At 31.7% G+C, this 23,967-nt stretch overlaps 1 protein-coding gene across 2 annotated transcripts; it reads right to left on the reverse strand.

Moving 5' to 3' along the window:
* Positions 1-89: 89 nt before the first annotated feature.
* LOC125867010 (protein NRT1/ PTR FAMILY 1.2-like) lies at positions 90-23,631 on the reverse strand. Of its 2 annotated transcripts, none has more exons than XM_049547425.1 (4): positions 23,521-23,624; positions 2,608-2,825; positions 1,152-1,702; positions 90-1,013 (listed from the first exon to the last, which is right to left on the reverse strand). In XM_049547425.1, exons 1-4 carry the CDS (start codon positions 23,609-23,611, stop codon positions 116-118), a joined length of 1,758 nt encoding a protein of 585 aa, XP_049403382.1. In that variant the 5' UTR covers positions 23,612-23,624; the 3' UTR covers positions 90-115. The 2 variants fall into 2 exon arrangements, with proteins under 2 accessions (XP_049403382.1, XP_049403383.1); XM_049547426.1 differs by lacking the exons at positions 90-1,013; positions 1,152-1,702; positions 2,608-2,825 and adding exons at positions 19,594-20,491; positions 20,602-21,152; positions 23,226-23,443 and having other exon boundaries at positions 23,521-23,631.
* Positions 23,632-23,967: the final 336 nt, after the last annotated feature.

The following is a 23,967-nucleotide window of genomic DNA, read 5'->3' on the forward strand; positions in this document are numbered from 1 at the left end:
TTGTAGAGATTCTTAAAAAAAAATATTAACTCTTCTAATATTTCAGGTGAAGGAAGTCACAAGAAATGCAAATGATTCAGACATAAAACATAGCGTACACACTTGATTGTTACAATTAAGCACCATGGAAACGCTTATTCGAAGAGTGTTCCTCTTCTGCCTCAGGAAATAAGCTACTCCTACCATCATGGTGATGCTGATCAGTAAACCGACAAACGGCTAAAAAATAGAAGAAGTTAATCACAGAGAAGAAAGTCATCAGCCAGCAGTAGTAATCTAGATGACCTCTGTTTATGTTGGTCGCGAGCCAGCTTGTGTTGCCTCCGGTTGAGGTAATACTATCCACCAGGCTCACCAAGAGACTGTTAATTAAGTTGGCAAGCGCAAGGCCAAGCGTGTAAAGAGCTGCTGCAAAACTGGACATGGTTTTTGGAAGTAGACTGTATATGAACTCAATCTGTCCAACCACATTCAAAGCCTCAGCCACCCCATATAGTGCTAACTGTGGAACAAACCACATAGAGGACATGTTTAACACAGCATTCGGGTCATCCTTAAACCCTGCATTGATTGCCTTATTGCGTCGTATGGTTTCTGTTATAGCTGAAAGTGCTGTAGCCACAATGCCCAGAAATAAGCCAATCCCCATTCTGGAAAATGGACTTATCCCAGTTGGCAGTCCAGTATACCTTGACAGTAAAGGCACCAATGCACGATCGTAAAAAGCAAACCAGATTGTCAAAGAAATAAGGGTAATCATGCCAAATGATCCTGCTGGGATTTCAAACTGAGAGGTAATGTGTCTATCCACGGTCAGTAGTTGATATATCGAAAGTGGTTGACTGAGCGACACAAGAAGCATAATACAGGTGGACCACATGGGAAGAACGGTAAGAAGACACTTCATTATTTTGACTTGTTCGATGGAGCAGAGACTCCATGGATCTGAAGGCTTTCCATCAGGTTTCAACTCCATGTGAGGATCTTCAATTATGCAAGCTCTATTCAAACACCTATAATATAATATACAATGAATAACTATATGCATTGCACAATTTCATGTCGGTAAATCAAATATTGTATGATAATAAGCGCATGAATGGATGTTGAAGATGTCTATACCATTGAGGAAAATATAGAAGCGCGTATACCTGAAGTCAGTGGATGGTTCAAGGAGCTTTGATTCAGGTGCTTTATAGTAGCAGTCATTACTATAATTCAACTGAACATTGATGTGTCTTTTTCTGAAGGCTGCGACTGCTACTTGAAACAATCCAGTGAACAAACTCCCTTCAGGTTTTGCTTTGATATAATGAGGAGATCCGATCAAGAAAACAGAAACAGATAAAACCATGAGCAAAGCAGGGACACCAAACCCAACTTGCCACCCAAAATGATCTTGGATATAAACAATTACAGTAACTGCAAGAACAATTGAAACTCCTTCACTGGCATAGAACCAGTTGAAATAGCTATCGATAAGCCTCTCGTTATCTAGATTTTCTTTGTTCTCCAATTGGTCGGCACCAAATGCTATGGAACAAGGTCTAACAAAACCAGCACCAATGGAAATAAGCCCAAAAGAAAACAAAATTGCAGCAAGTTGAGCTGCTGTTGTTCCATTACAATCATGTTGATACTGACCGCAGGGTAACGGCCTGAGTTGTGGAAATATTGTTGTGAGCCAAAGAACAAGCATTCCCTGTTGAAAGAAAAGGAATAAACCTCTGCAACTAAACAAGGCCAAAATATGAGATCAGGAATAATCTGCTTGAAAACATTCTTAAGAAATCCTAGCTAGGGATGCCGGTTTGCTTGCAATCAAATGGATGGATAGGGTAAAAGTGGTAGTTGTGTAATGTACCCCGACCAGATTATATGACTTAAATAGAGAAACAAGGAAGATCCAAATCCAAAATTATATGGCTTAAATAGAAGCAGAAGAATATTGAAGCTATGCTGGGACCTAGCAAAGTCTTTCATTTGCCATCGCTAATTAGGGATGGAGATGGGGCGGATGCGGGGTGAGTTTAAGCTTGTGCGGGTGGGTTGAAGTTGGTTTTCTTAAAATTTATGTGGGGCGGGGTGCACGTATATGTGATTTTAGGCTGGTTCAAACTTAATTCTAATTTTTTTTTACATGTTATAAGAGTGATGGAACATTATTTATTAAAATAATTTATTTAAAGCTACTTAAATATTCAAGATAGTAAATGAAAATGATTCAATAAAAAATAATACAATTTCTTACATATTCCTCAATTGACCTCTAAAAAATAAATTTTTAAGTTATTATCTATTAAATTAATACAACTTATCGAAAAATAAATTTATTTTTAGTATCAAACTAACTAGAAAAAAAATATAAAAAAAATTATGCAGGGCAGGGTGGGGCGAGTTCAAATGAAAAAGTTGTTATGTTGGGCGGAGCGGGGCAGATTAAAATTTTTGCCTCATTGTCATCCCTATCGCTTATGAGCAACCGATGGGTGATTATAACATAATAGAGTTTTAAGTATGTCAAGTTTTTAATCTTTAGAACATTTAAATAGCAAAGCTAAACAGGACAAATTGAAAACAAGAATATAGGTAATAAAGTGAACTTACAATTAGACTAGAGATGGTTCCAATGGCCACAGCCCTAAACCTTCCAATGTAAGAATCAGAAATAAAAGCCCCCAAAATAGACAATACATTTGAAAGTGCTGACCATAAATTAATCAAAACTGAAGCACGAGCAGCATTCATGTTGTAAAATTTTGTCATATAGATTATCATATTTGGTTGCAAACCAAAACTTGCCACTTTCTCACATGATTCATTCACTACAATACAACACAAGGAATCAATTAAACAATTTACAAAGAAAGACTAACTTTGCGAGTGCACAAATAGGCACTTTAACTATCCAAAACTTAAATAAAAAAACACTCGGATCCTACCTGGCAAAATGCGTGAAATAAACTCAAATTAGGCGCGTCAGATGTAAAATTCGAGGGGCCCAACAGTAAAAAAAACATTGAAAGGACAATTAAACCCTCTTTATATTTTTTTCAACAATTTTCCCCTCTTTTTTGCATTATTTGTTGTTCACTGCAAAATGCAAGTGACATTTAATAAAAAATTTTGTTATTGCGAAAAAAAATTATAATGAAGTTTTTTTTTGGCAAGATGGGTGAGTATACACTTGTAAAAGTCGAATGCAATTTAAGTTCGAAGGTTCTCGATCAATGAATCCGATCCACACTTAAGGGACTCCTTACATTTTGATTAGGTATCAGATTGCTACTCAAATTTGACAAAAATCTCTAAAAAATTCATTCAGACAATTTATCACACACTTTAAGTGCACCATTTTACTTAATAATTTTTAGCACTGTATGTTCATTTTTTGGCCTCCAAAAATCCATAATTGTAATTTGCTATTCACTATGACAATCACAATACACAAAACACCCTTTTTTTCCATTAAGTATTTGATAACTTAAAGCACAAATACACTTTAACTAAAGAAAAGAAGGAGAAGTTCATTGATCAATGCCATCATTTGAAATATTTCATCTCTTTATTTATGTTAAATAAGTAAAGTAAAATGCACAACAAGAACAAAAACAAAGAAAGAAGCGGATCGTGCCAATTTGCTCAATCATGTGCACGCCTACACATTTAATTTTTTTGGAAAAAGATCAAAATTGTCCCTGAACTATGCGAAATAGACCACTTGTACCCTCCGTTACATTTTAGGATCAAAATGCACGTGCCGTTATCCTAAGAGATCATAATTACCCTTAAGACTTAACAAAAGTGATTTGGCAAGTCACATGGCACTAATTTCGCCATATAGGCTTGCCAACTAGGATACCCACTAAAAATTTTGACCCAATTAATAATTCATTCTCTAACCCATTTTTGCTAGACCCATCCCACTCAAATTAGGAGGGAAACATCATCTTTTTCACCTCAATCATTTTCACTATTCAATTCACCCCATCTGCAGCATCCAGATTACTTACAAGACTGCTGGACTTTGAGCAATTCTGTCATAAAGTAAATGCATCTCATTTCACAAAATTACTGCGGAAGGTTCTGAAATCTGACATCCCTATATACCACAAAAACTGGGTTGTTGCCTCTCTTGTGAAGATCAGCTATCTCTCTGGTCCAAATTTTGATGTATAACAGACAGCCATGAGATTCTGCTTTAGCCTTGAAACCAATCCCGATGATTGCGAGGAAGCAAAAGAATTTAGCAAAAGCAAAAATACCTAACTAGAATTGTGGTGTATCTAGTTATCAGAGTAGTGTCCATTCTACTTTATATAAGCTCGTCTAAGTCCAATATTAGATGAACAAAATAAACAGTAGTACTGCATCTTTGCAGCAAGAAATCGACCTAAATTTGATACATCTTTGCAGCAAAAATCTCCAGAATATCGTAATAGCCAAAAATGTCCAATTTTAGATTCGAATTTGTTAATTTGTGACCCAAATTTGATACATGTAGCCATGACTGTTAATGTCAAATATTTTAGAGGATCAGTAGCAGCAGTTCACTCTGTTCTCAAGCATTCATCTTGCCCAGAAAATGTTTATTTTCATTTTGTGGCTTCGAAGAATAAGGATTTTCAAGACCTGAGAAAGATGGTGAAGTCCATATTTCCATCTCTGAGTTTCAAAGTTTACAGCTTTAATGAATTTCGAGTGAAGAAAAAATTCTCCTCTATGGGGTGAATTGAATAGTGAAAACGATTGAGGTGAAAAACATGATGTTTCCTCCTAATTTGAGTGGGCTGAATCTAGCAAAAATGGGTTAGGGTTGAATTATTAATTGGGTCAAAAATTTTAGTGGGTATCCTAGTTGGCAAGCCTATGTGGCGGCATTAGTGTCATGTGGCTTGCCAAATCACTTATGTTAAGTCTTAAGGGGTAATTGTAGTCTCTTAGAATAACGGCAGGGGCATTTTTTATCCTAAAATTTAACAGAGGGTATAAGTGGTCTATTTCGTATAGTTCAGGAGCAATTTTGACCCTTTTCCGTAATTTTTTTTACTTTCGTTTGAGATGTCGAGTCGGTCTGGAGTTTGTTTTGCCGGCCTACACTTGATTGTTCAAATTTATTTTGTCGGTGTGCACATGATTGTGCAAATTGGCACTTAAGGTGCCCGTGCTAGCATGGGCCTAATATATTACTTTTTCGTTTTAATTAATGTGATGCAAATGTAATTGGGAGTCATCCAAAAATTTATACTTTTAAAAAGATTTTAAGTTATTAATTATTGTAATTTATTATACTTTCTACGTGACTTTACATAATATAAATTACTCCATTTTTCTCAATTTATGTTACACAGACGGAATTTCCAGAGTCACCCAAAAAAATTAATTTCTTTTTTAGATATTTTATGATTTATAATATTCCTTGTGCATTATTCACATGTATATGTTGCTCCCTTTGTCCCAATTTACGTGGCACAAATAATTATTTATGTATTCGCTTAATTTAATAGGATTAACACACATAATCAACACTTTACCAGTGATATATATCCAACTCAGGAGCCCTTTATTTGTTGCTTAATTCAATGCATAATAATTAAACTCCATTAATGTATACTTGTCATAAAAAATACTATTTTGTGATATCAAAAAAAAATTCAATGATAAATTTTGTTAAGTGATTTTATTGATACAAAAGTTTAATTGAGTGATTTTTTTGTTACAAAAGTGTAAATTGAGTGATTTTATTGATACAAAACAAAGTTCAATGACTTTGCTAGATAAATTCTCAAAATTGAGTGACATTTTGAGATATTAACTCATTTTTTTGTGTACGTGTATATATTTAAAATTAAACCCCCTGAACATATGTCAAAGAAGTAGCTCAACGATTGATGGGGTTCAGGATTTCGCCTATGTTAGCTTTGGTTGGGGTCATGGATTCGATTGACAAGGTGTGTGCTTATTCTCATTTATAAGATAGTAGTAGATAGTAGATATTTTATTATCTTTATTTATATTAAACAGTAAAGTAAAATGCACTTACAATTTCTTTTTCATATTCACCTGTCAAAGACATGACATAGATGGTATACAATCAACTCTCTAAAAATCAATTATTTAAAATATATATGTTTTTTTATTGATTTCTCGCTCAGTGTCTAGAGCTCATATGGAAGCATCGACTAAATTTGAATTGTCACCACAAGGCACATTTGGAGGTGACACTTCTAACAAAATTTTGCTCCATATATAAAGCTCGAATTTGAGACATTTGATAAAAAAAAATGGAATAGTCTCACCACTACGTTACAACTCATGCTGAAAAAAATACACATATTTTACATTATAACTTTTATATATCATAACAATTTAATTTTAAAACGTCAATTTACCTTTGCTCATTTAAAAACTCGTGTCATATTTGATTTCCAGCCAGCCACAGAGGAGGGTTACAAAACTGTGAGCAGCCCCCACCTACCGATATATTGTTAGAAATTGTGAAAAAACTAACGTATATGTACGTAGCATATATAATTCTTGGAATTCCATCGTAGCAAAAAGTGACAACACATTACGAACACATATAACAATCTCAACCAAAAATGAAACACATAACTTGGACGTGTCGGCAAAAAAAAAGTCACGTGAATAAAATAAAATCCAATTAATATTAAAGTGTGTTTCTCAAACTAAAAGATAAAGACTTGTTACTTTTACACTTATTTGCTTTCAAAATTGGCCAAAATATTTTTACTCAAATAAATTAATGGCTTAAAGTTAAAATTGAATAGACTTTCGACTTTTAAAAAATTAAAACAATATATATCTTTTCATAAAGTATATATAATCTTCAAGTTCTTTAAAATGTAAAGTTGATATTATAATCAATTTTTCTACTGATTCTTATTTGATTGATAATATAATCAATTTATTTAATTTTTGTGAGACATAGTAAATCGGCCACTATTCCATGTTAGTGATATCTTCATTATATTAGAATTATTAACAACTAGTGAAAGTATTCGTGCTTCGCGCGGCTATATGAAATATTTATAAGATAATAATATGTAATATTTATATTTAGGTTAGTATCGAATATATAAATAATATTAATATTTCTCTTCATCTGCAATATCATACGTTTTTTTCATTTTTTTTAAACATATAAAATATAATGTATTTTTTTGTATATGTATATAGCAGAACAAAATATTCATCGTGCTGAGTAAATGGAATAAGAGGTAATATGTTAAAAAACAATATACTGTATTACGTTGTAAATATTTTATATGTTTTAACTTTCTCTATCTTTTGTAGGAGTACTAATTTTCTATACAAACTTTGATTTCATAAAAACAAAATTGAAATTTTTATTATGTCTTTATTATTACAATCGTTTATTATAATTTTTTAAACATTAATTAAATATTATTAAGAATTATGAAAAATGAAACATACAATAGTTATGAATAATATTTAATATTAGAAGTTACAAGTAAGATGAAGAGACATGAGTTATAAATAATTTAAATGTATAATTTTATCAGACATTAAATGTATTACTAATTACGCATTGATTTTATTTGTAAAATAAATAAATAAAAATAAGGGGTGAAAATACAAAAAATGAACAAAGAAAATATAATAATCGGTGACTGCATAAAAATTATAAATACATTTCAAACCAAAAAGGATGATTACGAAAACAGATTGTTACATATGCAAAAAATAAAATGGCATCATGAAACTAATATTTTATTTTTCAATTACACTTTTTGCAAGTATAATAAAAATGAAACTCCCAATCATCATAGTTTTTTGTTGCTGAAATGTGATAATTATATTAATTTTGCTTCATAACAAAGAAAAAGTAGAATAGTAAAGGATCAAATGATTAGCGTTGACAATACATTTAGCTAAATTATTTATACAACCCAAAATTTAAAAAATTCCAGCAAAATTAACTAAGTTACTAATACAAGTCAAAGTGAAAAAAAAAATCTAGCAAAAATAATCTCTAATTATGCTTCATTTTTTTTCCTTCTACCATCTTCCTTTGCAAGTAGATCCGCCACCATATTTTGCTACATATGTCAAACTCTTCATTATATGCGACCAACTGAATAAAAAATATCATATGCCAATTAAAAATAATTATATCAAAAGAAATAAAGAAATTTAAACTATATGTAGTATATTTGTATATATTATAATCAAACTATATTATATCCGGAAAATTAACTATTAGAAAGAGCAATTGCACGGACAACACATTGTTAAGAATTACAGAGGCATTTTTTTTAATCATACTTGCTTGATGGATGATAATACAAACATAAATAAAATATTAAGAAAGCATGTCTAAGTACATAAAAATAAAGAGAAAGACTTGAGAATAAAATATATCTTACCTTCATGTACTTCTTTTTTGTTACTTGTTAGTTAATTCACAAACAAATGTGATGAAGAAGAGAAATTATAATTTTGTATGTGAATCTTCATGAAAATAAATATGAATTTATATATACAAAATAGAGGAAATGAAAAAAATAAAAAATTGCAATGAAATATTTCTTACTTTCATGTACTTATATTTTGTTACAAACCAAACAAATATGATGAAGAAGAGAAAAGATAAATTTGAATGTGAGTCTTCATGAAACTAATATGAATTTATAGGCAAAATAGAGGAATACCATAAGACATCATAAACTTACAAATTTAAGTTTGGAGGTTATGGACAAAAATATTATGGGAGTTATGAATATTATTAAGTGTAAAAATTAAAGAGGGGCAAGTCATGGGTAATAACTCCTTGTGAATAAATTAAAAAAATAAAGTGAAAAATATTTTTTTAAAAAAATAAAAAAATTATCATTTCATGATTAGAAGTGAGACAAAAAATACAAAAAAGAATGTGGAGAGTTTTTTTGATGTTAATGTTTCTACATTAATAAAAAAAATTATAATAAATTAAGTAATTTACTTTTACAATACAATAATTAATATATATATATATATATATATAAACTTTTATAATTAAACAAATTAATAATGAAAATAATGAAAGGATTTTAAAAAAATAAAAGAAAGAAAGAAGGGAAGACTAAAGATAAATAATATTCTAGGCCATAAAGAGGTGTGAATAATAAAGTCTTAAGTCAGTCTTTCTGCTCAATGTCCGCCTCGCCACTGCTTTCGGGTGATTAGAGAATAGATATAAGGAATACTAAAAGAAAGTATGCAGCGAGGCAAAGCCGATTGTGCCATAATAAATTAATATGGTTGTTATAAAATTTAATGAAACTTAATAAATAGGATAGAATATGATTAGTTCTTTGATTAAAAAATAAGAAAAAATAGAGAAAAATGTCAAAAAATGAGAAAAAAGATAAATAGCAATGGTGGCCTAAGAGATGTGCCACATCATCCTTGCCTACATTTGGCTTTTTATTATATATAGATTACATATTTGAGCATTGAATCTAATTAGAACAATTATAAATTAAATGATCTTGGAATAAATTGGTGATTTTGTAGCGGCTCTTTACATGTCAATATAAATAAAACGGAAAAGAGTTATAAATTGTTTCTGAATTATGCGAAACAGACCATTTATATCCTTTATTACATTTTGGGATAAAAAAATGTTTATGCCGTTATTCTAAGAGACAACAAATGCCCTAAAGAGTTAATAGCCAAAAAATTTAATGATGTGGCTAGCCATGTGGGACTTAATCCCTCTACCTAAGTGTTGCTAACTAGGATTCACTTTTAAAAAACTAGACTTTTCGCGGTGACAAAAGTCGCCACAAAAGCCCAGAGTATCACCACTAAAATTTTCATTGATTTTGAGCATTAAATTATGATTTTGTGTTTTTTTTCTTCATTGTTTTTAAAAAATTATAAATAATATCGATCAAAGAGGAGTTTGAAGACACTATATGTTTTATTTTTATGTCATATGTAAATGCATAAAATGTACAATAATGCATTATGTAGTAGGGAATTTGAGTTGAGAAGTAATTTTGATGATTTTCCTAATAATATTGGATGTTTTTAATATTGATAGTACATGTTGTTTATTTTAGAAAAATTAGGTTGCAATCGAAAATTAATTATCATTTTTTTTGTTGAAAAAATAGTTTTTACTATTGAATGGCTATGGCATCCTTAGTCGCTGCTAAAAATCACTTAAAAACTTTAGTGACAATATTTTGGAATTTTGTGGCAACTTTTATCGTTGCTAAAGGTCTAGTTTTTTTTTAAGTAAATCCTTGTTAACGCTTAGGTGGGGGTTTAGTCCCATGGAGGTATTTTTTATCTCAAAATATAATGAAGGGTATAAATACTCTATTTCGCATAGTTCAGAAGTAATTTTGACCATTTTCTATTAATAAATTAAACTTCAAACTTTTAATTTCTTTATTCTTTACGTGATGCAGAGTATTTGAATTGGCATCAGATTTGAAAATAAGAATAGAAGAAAGAAAAACAGTTTTGAAAATAAGTACTTTTCTTCTTCAAATGCACTACAAACATTAACATTACTTCTTATTTATTCTTCAAATGCACTACAAACATTAACATAACTTCTTATTCAAGAAACAAAGTTATCATTTTTAGTCACATTAGCCTACTATAGTATCAATAAATAATGGACATCATATATAAATGTGTTACTTCATTTCAACTCACATCTATACCTTTCAACTTTGAGTGTGATATGTGCAAAAGTAAATACTTAAATTTATATAAAATTAAACAAATAAACACATTCTTCCCACAGGGTTTTCTACATATGTTCTACGTGTAGTATTTCGCATAAGACGTGTGTGTCTACTTGTTTAATTCTATATAAGTTTAAGTATCTAGTTGTATACACCCAACATTAGAAGTCATAAATATCAGTTGAAGTCAAGTTAAAGAGCATATTTATGTATTATGCCTAAATAAAGTATGTTTTCTTTCTAGCTATTTCTTTTTGTAATTTGGTTTTTCTTGTATCACTCATCGTGTTATTCACTTCTTTAAATGTTGACATTTCGACTGAAAAATATTATGGTGTATGCCACAACGGTAAAGAATAACCGCATCTACGTGACATGATTAGTTTGATTTTAATATTGACATATACTAACCCAGAGGCGGCTATACAACTTTGGGAAAAAAAACAATTGTCTTTTAGGCCCCAAAATTTGAGGGGCCTCATTGTTAAAAAAAATAATAGGTTATAAGTAGTTTTTTTTTAAAATATTGAATACTATTTGTAGAAAATAAAAGAGCAATTTTCACATATAGCAAACAAAAAAATCATATTTGTATGCTATAACAAAGTTTGCATAATTGCGCTGCATAGCAAACATATATATGTATAATTCGCTATACATATACAATTGAAAGCTATGTCTATTTCGCTATACATATATACAAAAAGAAGCAATTGTATAAGTCGTTGGCTCCTCTTCAGATTTGTATAATTTCGCTGGCAGGCCATTTGTATAAATTGTTGTTAGCCTCTCGTTTGTATAAATCGTTGACAAAAATATTTGTATTTCAAAAATCGCTCTCTCTTTCGCTTTATACAAACATAAATTATACATTATATTTGTATAATTTGTGTTTGTATAAAACGAGAAAGAGAGAAAGGCAAAAGAGAACTGGGTAGGAGAATATTTGTATTGTATAATTATAAGTGTATAAGACAAATATATATATGTATTTGCATGTATATATATAATTTTCTTTCGCTTTATACAAACATAAATTTTACATTATATTGTATAATCTGTGTTTGTATAAAACGAGAAAGAGAGAAAGGCAAAAGAGAATTGGGCAGGGAAATATTTTTATTGTATAATTATAAGTGTATAGGATGAATATATATGTATTTGCATGTGTATATACAATTTTCTCTCGCTTTATACAAACAGAAACACACTTTATACAATTCTGTTGTATAAAGCGAGAGAGGCGAGCACAGAGGGAGCGAGTGAGAAAGGGAGGGTGGCGAGTGAGAATTTGGAGGGAGAGAGGCGGCTGGCAAACGTTTGCTACGAGGCGCAATTAAATCAAACAGTAGCTACTCCATTTATTTTAGATTATAAGTTTTCCATTCTGTACAATTATCCCAAAATAAAAACTTTTCATAAAAGAGCAAAGAAATAATAGAAGTTCGACAAATTATGAATACTATGTCTCGAAAAAGATTAAATAATTGGCTATAATAAACTTCATAAAAATATATATTCGAATTTAAGATTTCCATTCAATTTGATTTTAGGCTACCGATTTATTAGAGCCGCCCATGTACTAACCCCTTCTTTTTAAAAAAAGAGTAGAAAGTCTGAATGTTTAAGTATACTCCATTTGATGCCTATTTTTTTACAGTAGCAAAGAATATGATGTAGTAGATTAATGAAACAGTTTTTTTTCTTAAGTAGAAATCTTGGGTTGAAATTTAGAGTATAAAAAAATTCTTGGTAAAAAACATTATTAGCACATCGTATGGAAAAAAACCAAGAAAAAAGAATCCTCTTCTTTATGATAGGCTAATTACATCATTGATATAAGTTGACAAGTTGGCAGATTAGGGTTATATTGAAGTGTGTCACCATCTCATCTAAAAGTTTGAGTTTTTTTATGGGTGTGACAATCTCATCTAAAAGCGTAAGTTTTTTGATGAGATGGTCACACAATTCAATCTGGTATCAGAGCAAACAAATGTCCTGAGATCGAATCTCAACGCCACCCATATCAAAAAGAATTTCCAAATGCTTGGCCCCATGTTGAAGTGTGTGACAATCTCATCTAAATATTTTGTATAGAACATATCCAATTGAGATGTTATAGCTAATTTTGTCTATCACGCTGAACTTGTAAATTTGTACCAAACTTACATAATTTTTATTAGAACCTTAGTTTTTGCGAAGCAGCTATTGGAACTAGGGGTGTTCGTNGATGGTTCCCCAACTCATTACGGAGGTCCTTATAAAGTTTTTTCAAAAAAAAATTGGTGCTCCGAGGAGCCAAATCCATGGGCTAATACACACGAGAAACAAAAAATTTGGGTAATTCCTAAAAAATGACATGTAAATGCGAAAATATGGTGTGAGTATACGTGATGGCTCCCTAACTCATTACGGAGGTACTTACAGTGTTTTTTCAGAAAAAACTTTTGGGTGCTCTGGGAAGCCTGATCCATCCGCTAAAAAAACATGAAAAACTGAGAAATTTGGGTAATTCCTAAAAGACGACCTATATAAGCGTAAATATGCATTAAAAAAGTGGTGTGAATATACGTGATGGTTCCCCAACAGATTGCGGAGATTCTAAAAAAAAATTAGAAAACAATTTTGGGTGCTCCGAGAAGCTAGATCCATGGGATAATACATACGAAAAATCGACAAATTTAGGTAATTCCTAAAAATGTTCTGTAAATGCAAAAATATGTGTTAAAAATGGTGATTGTATACATGACGGTTCCCAAACCTATTAAGGGGGTCCTCCTAAAGTTTTTTCAGAAAAAAATTTGGGTGCTCCGAGGAGCCAGATCCATAAGCTTATACACACGAAAAACTGAGAAATTTACGTAATTTCTAATAAATAGCATGTAAATGCAAAAATATGCGTTTAAAATGGTGTGAGCATACGTGATGGTTCCCCAACTCATTACAGAAGTCCTCATTAAGGTTTTTCTAGAAAAAATTAGTGGGTGCTCTTAGGAGCCAGATCCATGGGCTAATACATAAGAAAAATCAAGGAATTTGTGTAATTTCTAAAAATTGGCATGTAAATACAAAAATATGTGTTAAAAATGGTTTGAGTATATGTAATGGTTTTCCTACTCATTACGAAGGTCCTCAAAATGTTTTTTCAGAAAAAACTTATGGGTGCTCCAGAGAACCAGATATATGGGCTAATACACACTAAAAACCAACGAATTTGGATAATTCCTAAAAAATGACATATAAATATAAAAATATGCGTTAAAAATATTGTAAGTATACGTGATGGTACCCGAACTCATTGTGGAGATCATTATAAAGTTTTTTCAAAAAAATATTTTGATTCTCCGGAGAACCAGATCTATAGACTAATACATACGAAAAACTGAAAAATTGGGGTAATTCCTAAAAAATGGCTAGTAAATGCGAAAATATGCGTTAAATAAATGGTGTGATTATACGCGATGATTACCCAACTTACTACGGAGGTCCTTATAAAGTTTTTTCAGAATTTTTTTGGTGCCCAGGGAGCCAGATTTATGGGCTAATACACACAAAAAATTGAGAAATTTGGGTAATTCCTAAAAATGACATGTAAATACAACAATATGCGTTTAAAAAATGGTGTGAGTATACGTGATGGTTCCCCAATTTATTACGGAGGTCCTCATTAAGTTTTTTTTCAAAAATTCTTTTGGGTGCTCCGAGGAGCCATATCCATGGGCTAATACATACGAAAAATCGAAGAATTTGAATAGTTCCTAAAAAATAGTATGTAAATACGAAAATATGTGTTAAGAAAATAATGTGAGTATACGTGATAGTTCCCCAACTCATTAAGGAGGTCATCATAAAGTTTTTAAAAAAAAAAAAATTGGGTGCACCAAGGAGCCAGATCCATGGGCCAATACACACAAAAATGAAAGAATTTAGGTAATTCCTAAAAATGACATCTAAATACGAAAAAATGAGTTAAAAATGATGTGAGTATACTTGATGGTTCCCCAACTCATTAAAGAGATCATCATAAAGTTTTTTTTAAAAAAAATAGGTGCTTTTGGGAGCCAGATCCATGGGCTAATACACACGAAAAATTGAGAATATTGGCATATAAATACAAAAATATGGATTAAAAATGATGTGACTATACGTGATGGTTCCCAACTCATTACGGAGGTCCTCATAATTTTTTTCATATTTTGTTTGGGTACACCGGAGAGCTAGATCCATGGGTTAATATACACGAAAAATTGAGTAATTTGATAGTTCCAATAAAATGGTCTGTAAATGCGAAAATAAGCGTTAAAATGGTATAAGTATACGTGATGGTTTCCCAACTCATTATGGAGGTACTTATAAAGTTTTTTTGGAAAATGACTTATAAATGCGAAAATATGCGTTAAAAGTGATGTGAGTATACATGATGGTTCCCCAACTCATTACGGAGATCCTCATAAAATTTTTTCAGAAAATAATTTTGGGTGCTCCGGGAGCCAAATCCATGGATATAATACACATGAAAAACTGAGGAATTTGTGTAATTTTTAAAAATTGGCATGTAAATACAAAAATATACATTAAAAATGGTGTGAGTATATGTGATAGTATCCCTACTCATTACATAGGTCCTAAAAAAATTTTTAAAAAAATTAGGGGTGCTCCGGAGAATCAGATACATGGCCTAATACGCACGAAAAATCGACAAATTTGGGTAATTCTTAAAAAATGGCAAGTAAATAGAAAAATATGTGTTAAAAATATTGTAAGTGTACGTTATGGTTCTCAAACTCATTACAGATATCCCTATAAAAAAATTTCAGAAATTTTTTTGGCTACTCCAGGGAGCCAGATCCATTGATTTATACACACGAAAAACTGAGGAATTCAGGTAATTCCTAAAAAATGGCTTATAAATGTGAAAATATACGTTAACAATGAAGTGAGTATACGTGATGGTTTCCCTATTCATTACGGAGGTCCTCATAATGTTTCTTCAGAAAAAACTTTGGGAGCTTCGACGAGCCAGATCTATGGGGTAATATACACGAAAAATTGAGGAATTTGGGTAATTTCTAAAAAATAGCCTATAAATGCGAAAATATGCGTTAAAAAATTATGTGAGTTTACATGGTGGTTCCCCAACTCATTACGGAGGTCATAAGGTTTTTTCAGGAAAAAAAATCTAGGTAGGCTAATACACAAAAAAAATGAGGAATTTGAGTAATTCCTACAAAATGGCATGTAAATGCAAAAATACGCGTTAAAAATGGGTTGAATATACGTGATGATTCCCCAACTCATTGCGGATGTCCTTATAAAAAAAATTTATTTGAGTGCTCCCGAGAACAAGATACATGGGCTAATTATACACACGAAAAATCAAGAAATTTGGGTAATTCCTAAAAAATGGCATGTAAATACAAAAATATGCGTTAAAAATAATGTAAGTATATGTTATGGTTCCCAAACTCATTTCGTAGATCCTCATAAAGTTTTTTTAGAAAAAGTTTTTGGTGGCTCCGAGGAGCCATATCCATGGGCTATACACCGAAAAAAAGAGAAATTTGGGTAATTCCTATAAAATGGCTTGTAAACGCAAAAATATGCCTTAAAAATTGTGTGAGTATACGTGATGGTTCCACAAATCATTACGGAGGTCCTCATAAAATTTTTCAGAAATTTTTTTGGGGTGCTCCAGGGTGTCAGATTCATGGGTTAATACACACGAAAAACTAAGAAATTTGGGTAATTCCTTAGAAATTACTTCTAAATGCGAAAATATGAGTTAAAAATAGTATAAGTATATATGATGATTCCCCAACTGATTTACGGAGATCCTCATAAAGTTTTTTAAGCAAAATATTTAGGGTGCTCCGAAGAGCCAGATCAATGGTATAAGTACGTGATGGTTCCCCAACTCATTACAGAGGTCATCATAAAGTTTTTTCAGAAAAAAATTTGGGTGCTCTGGAGAGCCAGATCAATGAGATAATACACACAAAAATTGAGGAATTCAACAATAATTCCTAAAAAATGACACGTAAATACAAAAATATGCGTTAAAAATGGTGTGAGTATATGTGATGTTCCCCAACTCATTACTGAGGTCATTATAAAAAAATTTAAATTTTTTTTGGTGCTTCAAAGAGCCAGATCTATGTGTTAATACATACAAAAAATTGAGAAATTTGGGTAATTCCTAAAAAGTTGCATGTAAATACGACAATATGTGTAACAAAAATGATGTAAGTATACGTGATGGTTACCTAACTTGTTACTGAGAGGTCCTCATAAAGTTTATTCAGAAAAAAAATAGTGCTCCAAAGAGCCATATCCAAAGGCTAATACACACGAAAACTGAGAAATTTGGGTAATTTCTAAAAGAATTACCTGTAAATGAGAAAATATACGTTAAAAAATGATGTGAGTATACGTGATGGTCTCCCAACTCATTACGAAGGTCCTCATAAAGTTTTTTCAAAAAATAATTTTAGGTGCTCCGAAGAGCCAGATCCATGGGTTAATACACATGAAAAACCGATGAATATGGGTAATTCCTTAAAAATTACTTGTAAATGCAAAATATGCGTTAAAAATGGTGTGAGTATACGTGATGGTTCCCCAACTCATTTACGAAGGTCCTCGTAAAGTTTTTTATGAAAAATATTTAGGGTGCTCCAAAGAGCGAGATCCATGGGCTACTACACACGAAAAACCAAAGAATTTGAGTAATTAAAGAAAACAAACCTGTAATGCGAAAATATGCGTTAAAAATAGTGTGAGTATACGTGATGGTTCCCCAACTCATTAAGGAGGTCCTCATAAAGTTTTTTATGGAAAACAAATTGGGTGCTCTATGGAGCTACATCCATGGGTTAATACACACGAAAAATTGAGAAATTTGGATAATTCCTAAAAATTGACCTGTAAATGCAAAAATATGTGTTAAAAATGGTGTTAGTATATGTGATGGTCCCCCGACTCATTATGGAGGTCATCATAAAGTTTTTTCAGACAAAATATTTTGGTGCTCCGGGGAACCATATCCATGGGCTAATACACATGAAAAATCAATGAATTTGGGTAATTCCTAAAATATAACCTGTAAATGCGAATATATGCGTTCAAAAATGGTGTGACTATACGTGATGGTTCCCCAACTTATTACGGAGGTCCTTATAAAGTTCTTTAAGAAAAAAAATTGGGTGCTCCGGGGAGTTAGATCCATGGGCTAATATACACAAAAGACTAAGAAATTTTGGTAATTTCTAAAAAATGGCATGTAAATGTGAAAATATGCGTTAAAAAAATGGTGTGAGTATATGTGATGGTTTCCCAACTCATTACAGAGGTCCTCATAAAGTTTTTTCAAAAAAATTTAGTGGGTGCTCTTGGGAGCCAGATCCATGGGCTAATACACACGAAAAATCAAGAAATTTGGGTAATTCCTAAAAATGACATGTAAATGCGAAAATATACGTAAAAATGATGTGAGTATACATGATGGTTCCCCAACTCATTACGGAGGTGCTTATAAAGTTTTTAAGAAAAAAAAGTTTTGGTTGCTTTAGGGAGTCATATCCATTGGCTAATACACACGAAAAACTGAGAAATTTGGGTAATTTCTAAAAAATGGCATGTAACTGTGGAAATATATTTGTAAAAATTAGTGTGAGTAAGCATGATGGTTCCCCAACTCATTACGAAGGTTCTCATAAAGTTTTTTCTGGAAAAAAAATTGGGTGCTCTGAGGAGCCAGATCCATGGACTAATACACATGAAAAACTGAGGAATTTGGGTAATTCCTAAAAAAAGGTCTATATATGTGAAAACATGCATTATAAAATTGTGTGAGTATGTGTGATGGTTTACCAACTCATTACGGAGTTCCTTATTAAATTTTTTCAGAAAATTTTTTTGGGTGCCCTGAAAAATCAGATCCATGGACTAATACACACAAAAAATTGAGAAATTTGGATAACTTCTAAAAAAAATGGAATGTAGATACAAAAATATGTGTTAAAAAATGTTGTGAGTATGCGCAATGGTTCCCCACCTCATTACACAGTTCCTCATAAAAAGAATTCAGGAAAATTTTAGGTGCTCCGGTGAGCCACATCCATGGGTTAATACACACGAAAAATTGAGAAATTTGGGTAATTCCTAAAATATGGCATATAAATGCAAAAATATGCGTTAGAAAAATGGTGTGTGTACACGTGATGGTTCCCAAATCACTACGGAGGTCCTAATAAAGTTTTTTTAGAAATTTTTTTTGGGTGTTCCAGTGAGTTAGATCCATGGGCTAATATTAACACACGAAAAATCGAGGGATTTGGTTAATTCCTAAAAGATGGCCTGCAAATGCGAAAATATGCATTGAAAAATGATGTGAGTATATGTGATGGTTCTCCAACTCATTATGAAGATCCTCATAAAGTTTTTTAAGAAAAAAAATATTGAACAATGAAGTAGAGTTTTGAAAAATGTTTTTCTTAATTTTTGAAGGAAAGTCACTTTCCTTAAATTTGAGGAATACAAGTTAATTTTGAAAACATTTTCCAAAACATTTAAGCCAACCAAACATAAATTTATGTATTATTATGTAATAAAAGAAAGTTGAAGATAGTGACAAGTTATGTTTCGAATCTGTGAATTGAGATTTCTTGAATCTTTGGAGGAGATGTTTTTTATGTCTTGCTTTTCACCTTTGCCTCTGAATCTTTTCAACAGTAAAATTCATCAAATTTTGTTGGTTCCCAAAAAAAAAGTTGGAAAAACTATTTTGAGTGGTAAATTTTGATGAAATGAACGATAATAACGTATTTGTGTTGAGATTCTTTATTCAAACATTGTTCAATTACAATTAAGCACCATGGAAACGCTTATTCGCGGAGTGTTCCTCTTCTGCCTCAGGAAATAAGCAACTCCTACCATCATGGTGATGCTGATCAGTAAACCGACAAACGGCTAAAAAATAGAGGAAGTTAATCACACATAAGAAAGTCATTAGCCAGCAGTAGTAATCTAGATGACCTCTGTTTATGTTGGTCGTGAGCCAGCTTGTCTTGCCTCCGGTTGAGGTAATACTATCCACCATGCTCACCAAGAGACTGTTAATTAAGTTGGCAAGCGCAAGGCCAAAAGTGTAAAGAGCTGCTGCAAAGCTGGACATGGTTTTTGGAAATTGACTGTATATGAACTCAATCTGTCCAACCGCATTTAATGCCTCAGCCATCCCGTATAGTGCCAACTGTGGTACAAACCACATAGAGGACATGTTTAACACAGCGTTTGGGTCATCCTCAAACCCTGCATTGATTGCCTTATTGCGTCGTATGGTTTCTGTTATAGCTGAAAGTACCGTAGCCAGAATGCCCAGAAATAAGCCAATCCCCATTCTGGAAAATGGACTAATCCCAGTCGGCAGTCCAGTATACCTTGACAGTAAAGGCACCAATGCACGATCGTAAAAAGCAATCCAAATTGTCAAAGAAACAACAGTAATCATTCCGAATGATCCTGCTGGGATTTCAAACTGATGGGTAATATGTCTATCCACGGTCAGTAGTTGATATATCGAAAGTGGCTGACTGAATGACACAAGAAGCATAATACAGGTGGACCACATGGGAACAACGGTAAGAAAACACTTCATTATTTTGACTTGTTCCACAGAGCAGAGACTCCATGGATCTGAAGCTTTTCCATCAGGTTTCAACTCCATGTGAGGATCTTCAATTATGCAAGCTCTATTCAAACACCTACAATATACAATGAATGGAGTGAAAAAAGACAAAATTTCAAATGAGTTTGAAGTTGTGGGTAAATGAAGATGTTTATACCATTGAGGAAAAGATGGAGGCACGTATACCTGAAGTCTGTGGATGGTTCGAGGAGCTTTGATTCAGGTGTTTTATAGTAGCAGTCGTCATTATAATTCAACTGAACATTGATATGTCTTTTTCTGAAGGCTGCGACTGCTACTTGAAACAATCCAGTGAACAAACTCCCTTCAGGTTTTGCTTTGATATAATGAGGAGATCCGATCAAGAAAACAGAAACAGATAAAACCATGAGCAAAGCAGGGACACCAAACCCAACTTGCCAACCAAAATGATCTTGGATATAAACAATTACAGTAACTGCAAGAACAATTGAAACTCCTACACTGGCATAGAACCAGTTGAAATAGCTATCAATAAGTCTCTCGTTATCTAGATTTTCTTTGTTCTCCAATTGGTCGGCACCCAATGCTATGGAACAAGGTCTAACAAAACCAGCACCAATGGAAATAAGCCCAAAAGAACACAAAATTGCAGCAAGTTGGACTGCTGTTGTTCCATTACAATCATGTTGATACTGACCGCAGGGTAACGGCCTGAGTTGTGGAATTATTGTTGTGAGCCAAAGAACAATCATTCCCTGTTGAGATAAAAGGAATAAACATCTACATTTAAACAAGGTCAAGAGATGAAAACAGGAATAAGTCATATAACGCTTAATTTATATTATTCATAGTTTTTTTTTTTTTTTTTTTATAGGCGAAATGGTCTAATAGACCCTTGTACTTGTATGTATTTATATTTTGCACCTTCAACTTAGAACTTTATCAATTGAACTCTCTAACTCAATGAAACTTAACATTTTAAATCTCTCTGACCGTTGACCAGTCTTATGTGAAAACTTAATTAATGAGTTGGAACAAATATGTGATTCCACGTGCAAAAGGAGTGTAGACATAAGAATTTAGATTAAAAATAATTAAAAGAAGAAAAAAATTAAAAATAAATGTTTCACTTCTTTCTTCTTTCCCCCACCCATCCCCGTTTCTTTTCCTCTTCAACCATCACTTTTCCTGTTCTTCCCCACCCAGACCCTCATTTCTCTCTTTCTCCCCTCCCCGCTCCTTTCCAATTTCTTTTTCTCTTCTTTCTTTTTCGTTTTCTTTTCCCCCAATTAAAAAACAAAATTGTGCAAAAAAAAACTGAACATAATAAGCAAAGGAAAATTCAGAAATTAATGGGATAAACATAGTTGTGGAGAAATATGTCTCATAAGTATCCTGACCTCTTTCGTTGTCAAAATTGTTCTTGATTTGTCGTTTATTTCATTTTTTTAGGGTAAAGTGACAAGATGGTAGTTTTGAATGGTGAAAAGTAATTGTTGAATATCTTTATGAAATTATATGAAGTGTATTATGTAAAATTGTGTGTAAATATTAAGATATATTAAGGTATTTTAATGGCGATTCATTGGTATCAATGGAGGAAAGAGTTTTAGAAGTTGCTCAAGTAACAATGAAGGGAATAATGAAGTGAAAAAGAAGAAGAAAAGTTATTTTTTCAAAATAATAAATGACATGTCATATAAAATCTGATGTGGATGATGACATGTCATTTTCATTGGGCGTTTGAAGTTCACACAAATCCAAAGGGATTTAAAATGTTGAGTTCCATTGAGTTAAATGGTTCAGTTGACAAAGTGTTAAGTTAGAAGGTCCAGAATACAAACGCATACAAGTATAATGATCCATCAGACCATTTCGCCTTTTGTATATGATACATAACTATATAAAATTGTCGATTTTTTTAATCTGTTACGATTTTGGAGAGATTTGAGAGAAGAACATTTAAAATTTGAATTGTTTGGAGCTGTTATTTGGGAGAGATTGATATCAATTTGATTTGCATGATTTGGGAAACTGACATTTAATTTTATATTTAATTTCCTTTTTAATCTCAACAAACTAGTAATATAATGTATGAAATGTGATGTATTCGAAAGGATGAGATGTATGACAATAATTTTAGGGGGTTTTGTAAATTGAAAAAGAGTAGGAATAGAATGTAATTTTATCCTTACACTATGAGATTCCTAAAATTTTTACTAAAATTAATGCACGGGTGCGGGTTGCAGGTATATGTGATTATATATTGGTTGAAACTCAATTTTAATTTTTTACATGTATAAGAGTGATGGAGCATTATTTATAAAATAATTTATTTAAAGCTACTAAAATATTCACGATAATAAATGAAAATTGTTCAATAATAAATAACAAATTTTTTACATGTTTCCCAATTGACCTCTGAAAAATAAAGTTTTACGTCATTATCTATTAAATTAATACAACTTAATGGAAAATGAATTTATTTTTATGACTTTTATTTTTAGTATCAAGCTTAACTAGAAAAAAATAATTAAAAAATTATGTCAGGCGGGCTCATGCGGAGCGGGTCTATGCAGGGCGAGTTGAAAATGGAAAAAGTTGTTATGCCGGACGACGGAGCAGAGCAGATTAAAAATTTTGCGGGTTAAGCTCAACCCGCTTCGTACCGCCTCATTGTCATCCCTTTCGCTAATGAGCAACCGATGGGTGATTATATCATAAAGAGAGTTTTAAGTATGTCAAATTTTTAATCTTTAGAACATTTAAATAGCAAGCTAAACAGGACAAATTGAAAAACAAGAATATGGCAAATAAAGTGAACTTACAATTAGACTAGAGATGGTTCCAATAGCCACAGCCCTAAACCTTCCAATGTAAGAATCAGAAATAAAAGCTCCCAAAATAGACAATACATTTGAAATTGCTGACCATAAATTAATCAAAACTGAAGCACGAGCAGCATCCATATTGTAAAATTTTGTTATGTAGATTATCATATTTGGTTGCAAACCAAAACTTGCCAATCTCTCACATGATTCATTTACTACAATACAACACAAGGAATCAATTAAACAATTTACAAAGAAAGAGTAAACAAAAAAGAGAAATTATAACTCATACCTATGATGAAAGGAATGGTTTTTAAACCTCCCTTTGTTGAATTTTGTGAGTGATTCAGTAAAAACTCTTCTTTATCTGGATTGTTTTCCATTTTCTTTCTTCTTCTTTCAGTCTAACCTCTTGGAACAGATCTTGTTATGATTCAATAGATATAAAAATATACTTGTTGAAGAGGTAAACTTTCTCAAATTTATATTTTTAAATGTTCATCTAATTAGTGGCTATCAGCGCGGAATTCTAGAGCATTTGATTCGTATATACAAGCAATTATAAAAGGGGCATGTGAGTTATGCACCATTAAGTAAGTCGCGGACACGTATAAATTTTATCCTATCTTACTTTTGACATATTTTTATTAGTGAGATGAGTTAGATAAATATGTTTTTTCACCTTTTATTATTTTAATAAAATAATTAATCTTATTATTTATATTAAAATAATTCTCGG

The sequence above is a fragment of the Solanum stenotomum genome, chromosome 6 (genome assembly GCF_019186545.1).
Source record: "Solanum stenotomum isolate F172 chromosome 6, ASM1918654v1, whole genome shotgun sequence".
In the NCBI taxonomy this organism is placed as follows: domain Eukaryota; kingdom Viridiplantae; phylum Streptophyta; class Magnoliopsida; order Solanales; family Solanaceae; genus Solanum; species Solanum stenotomum.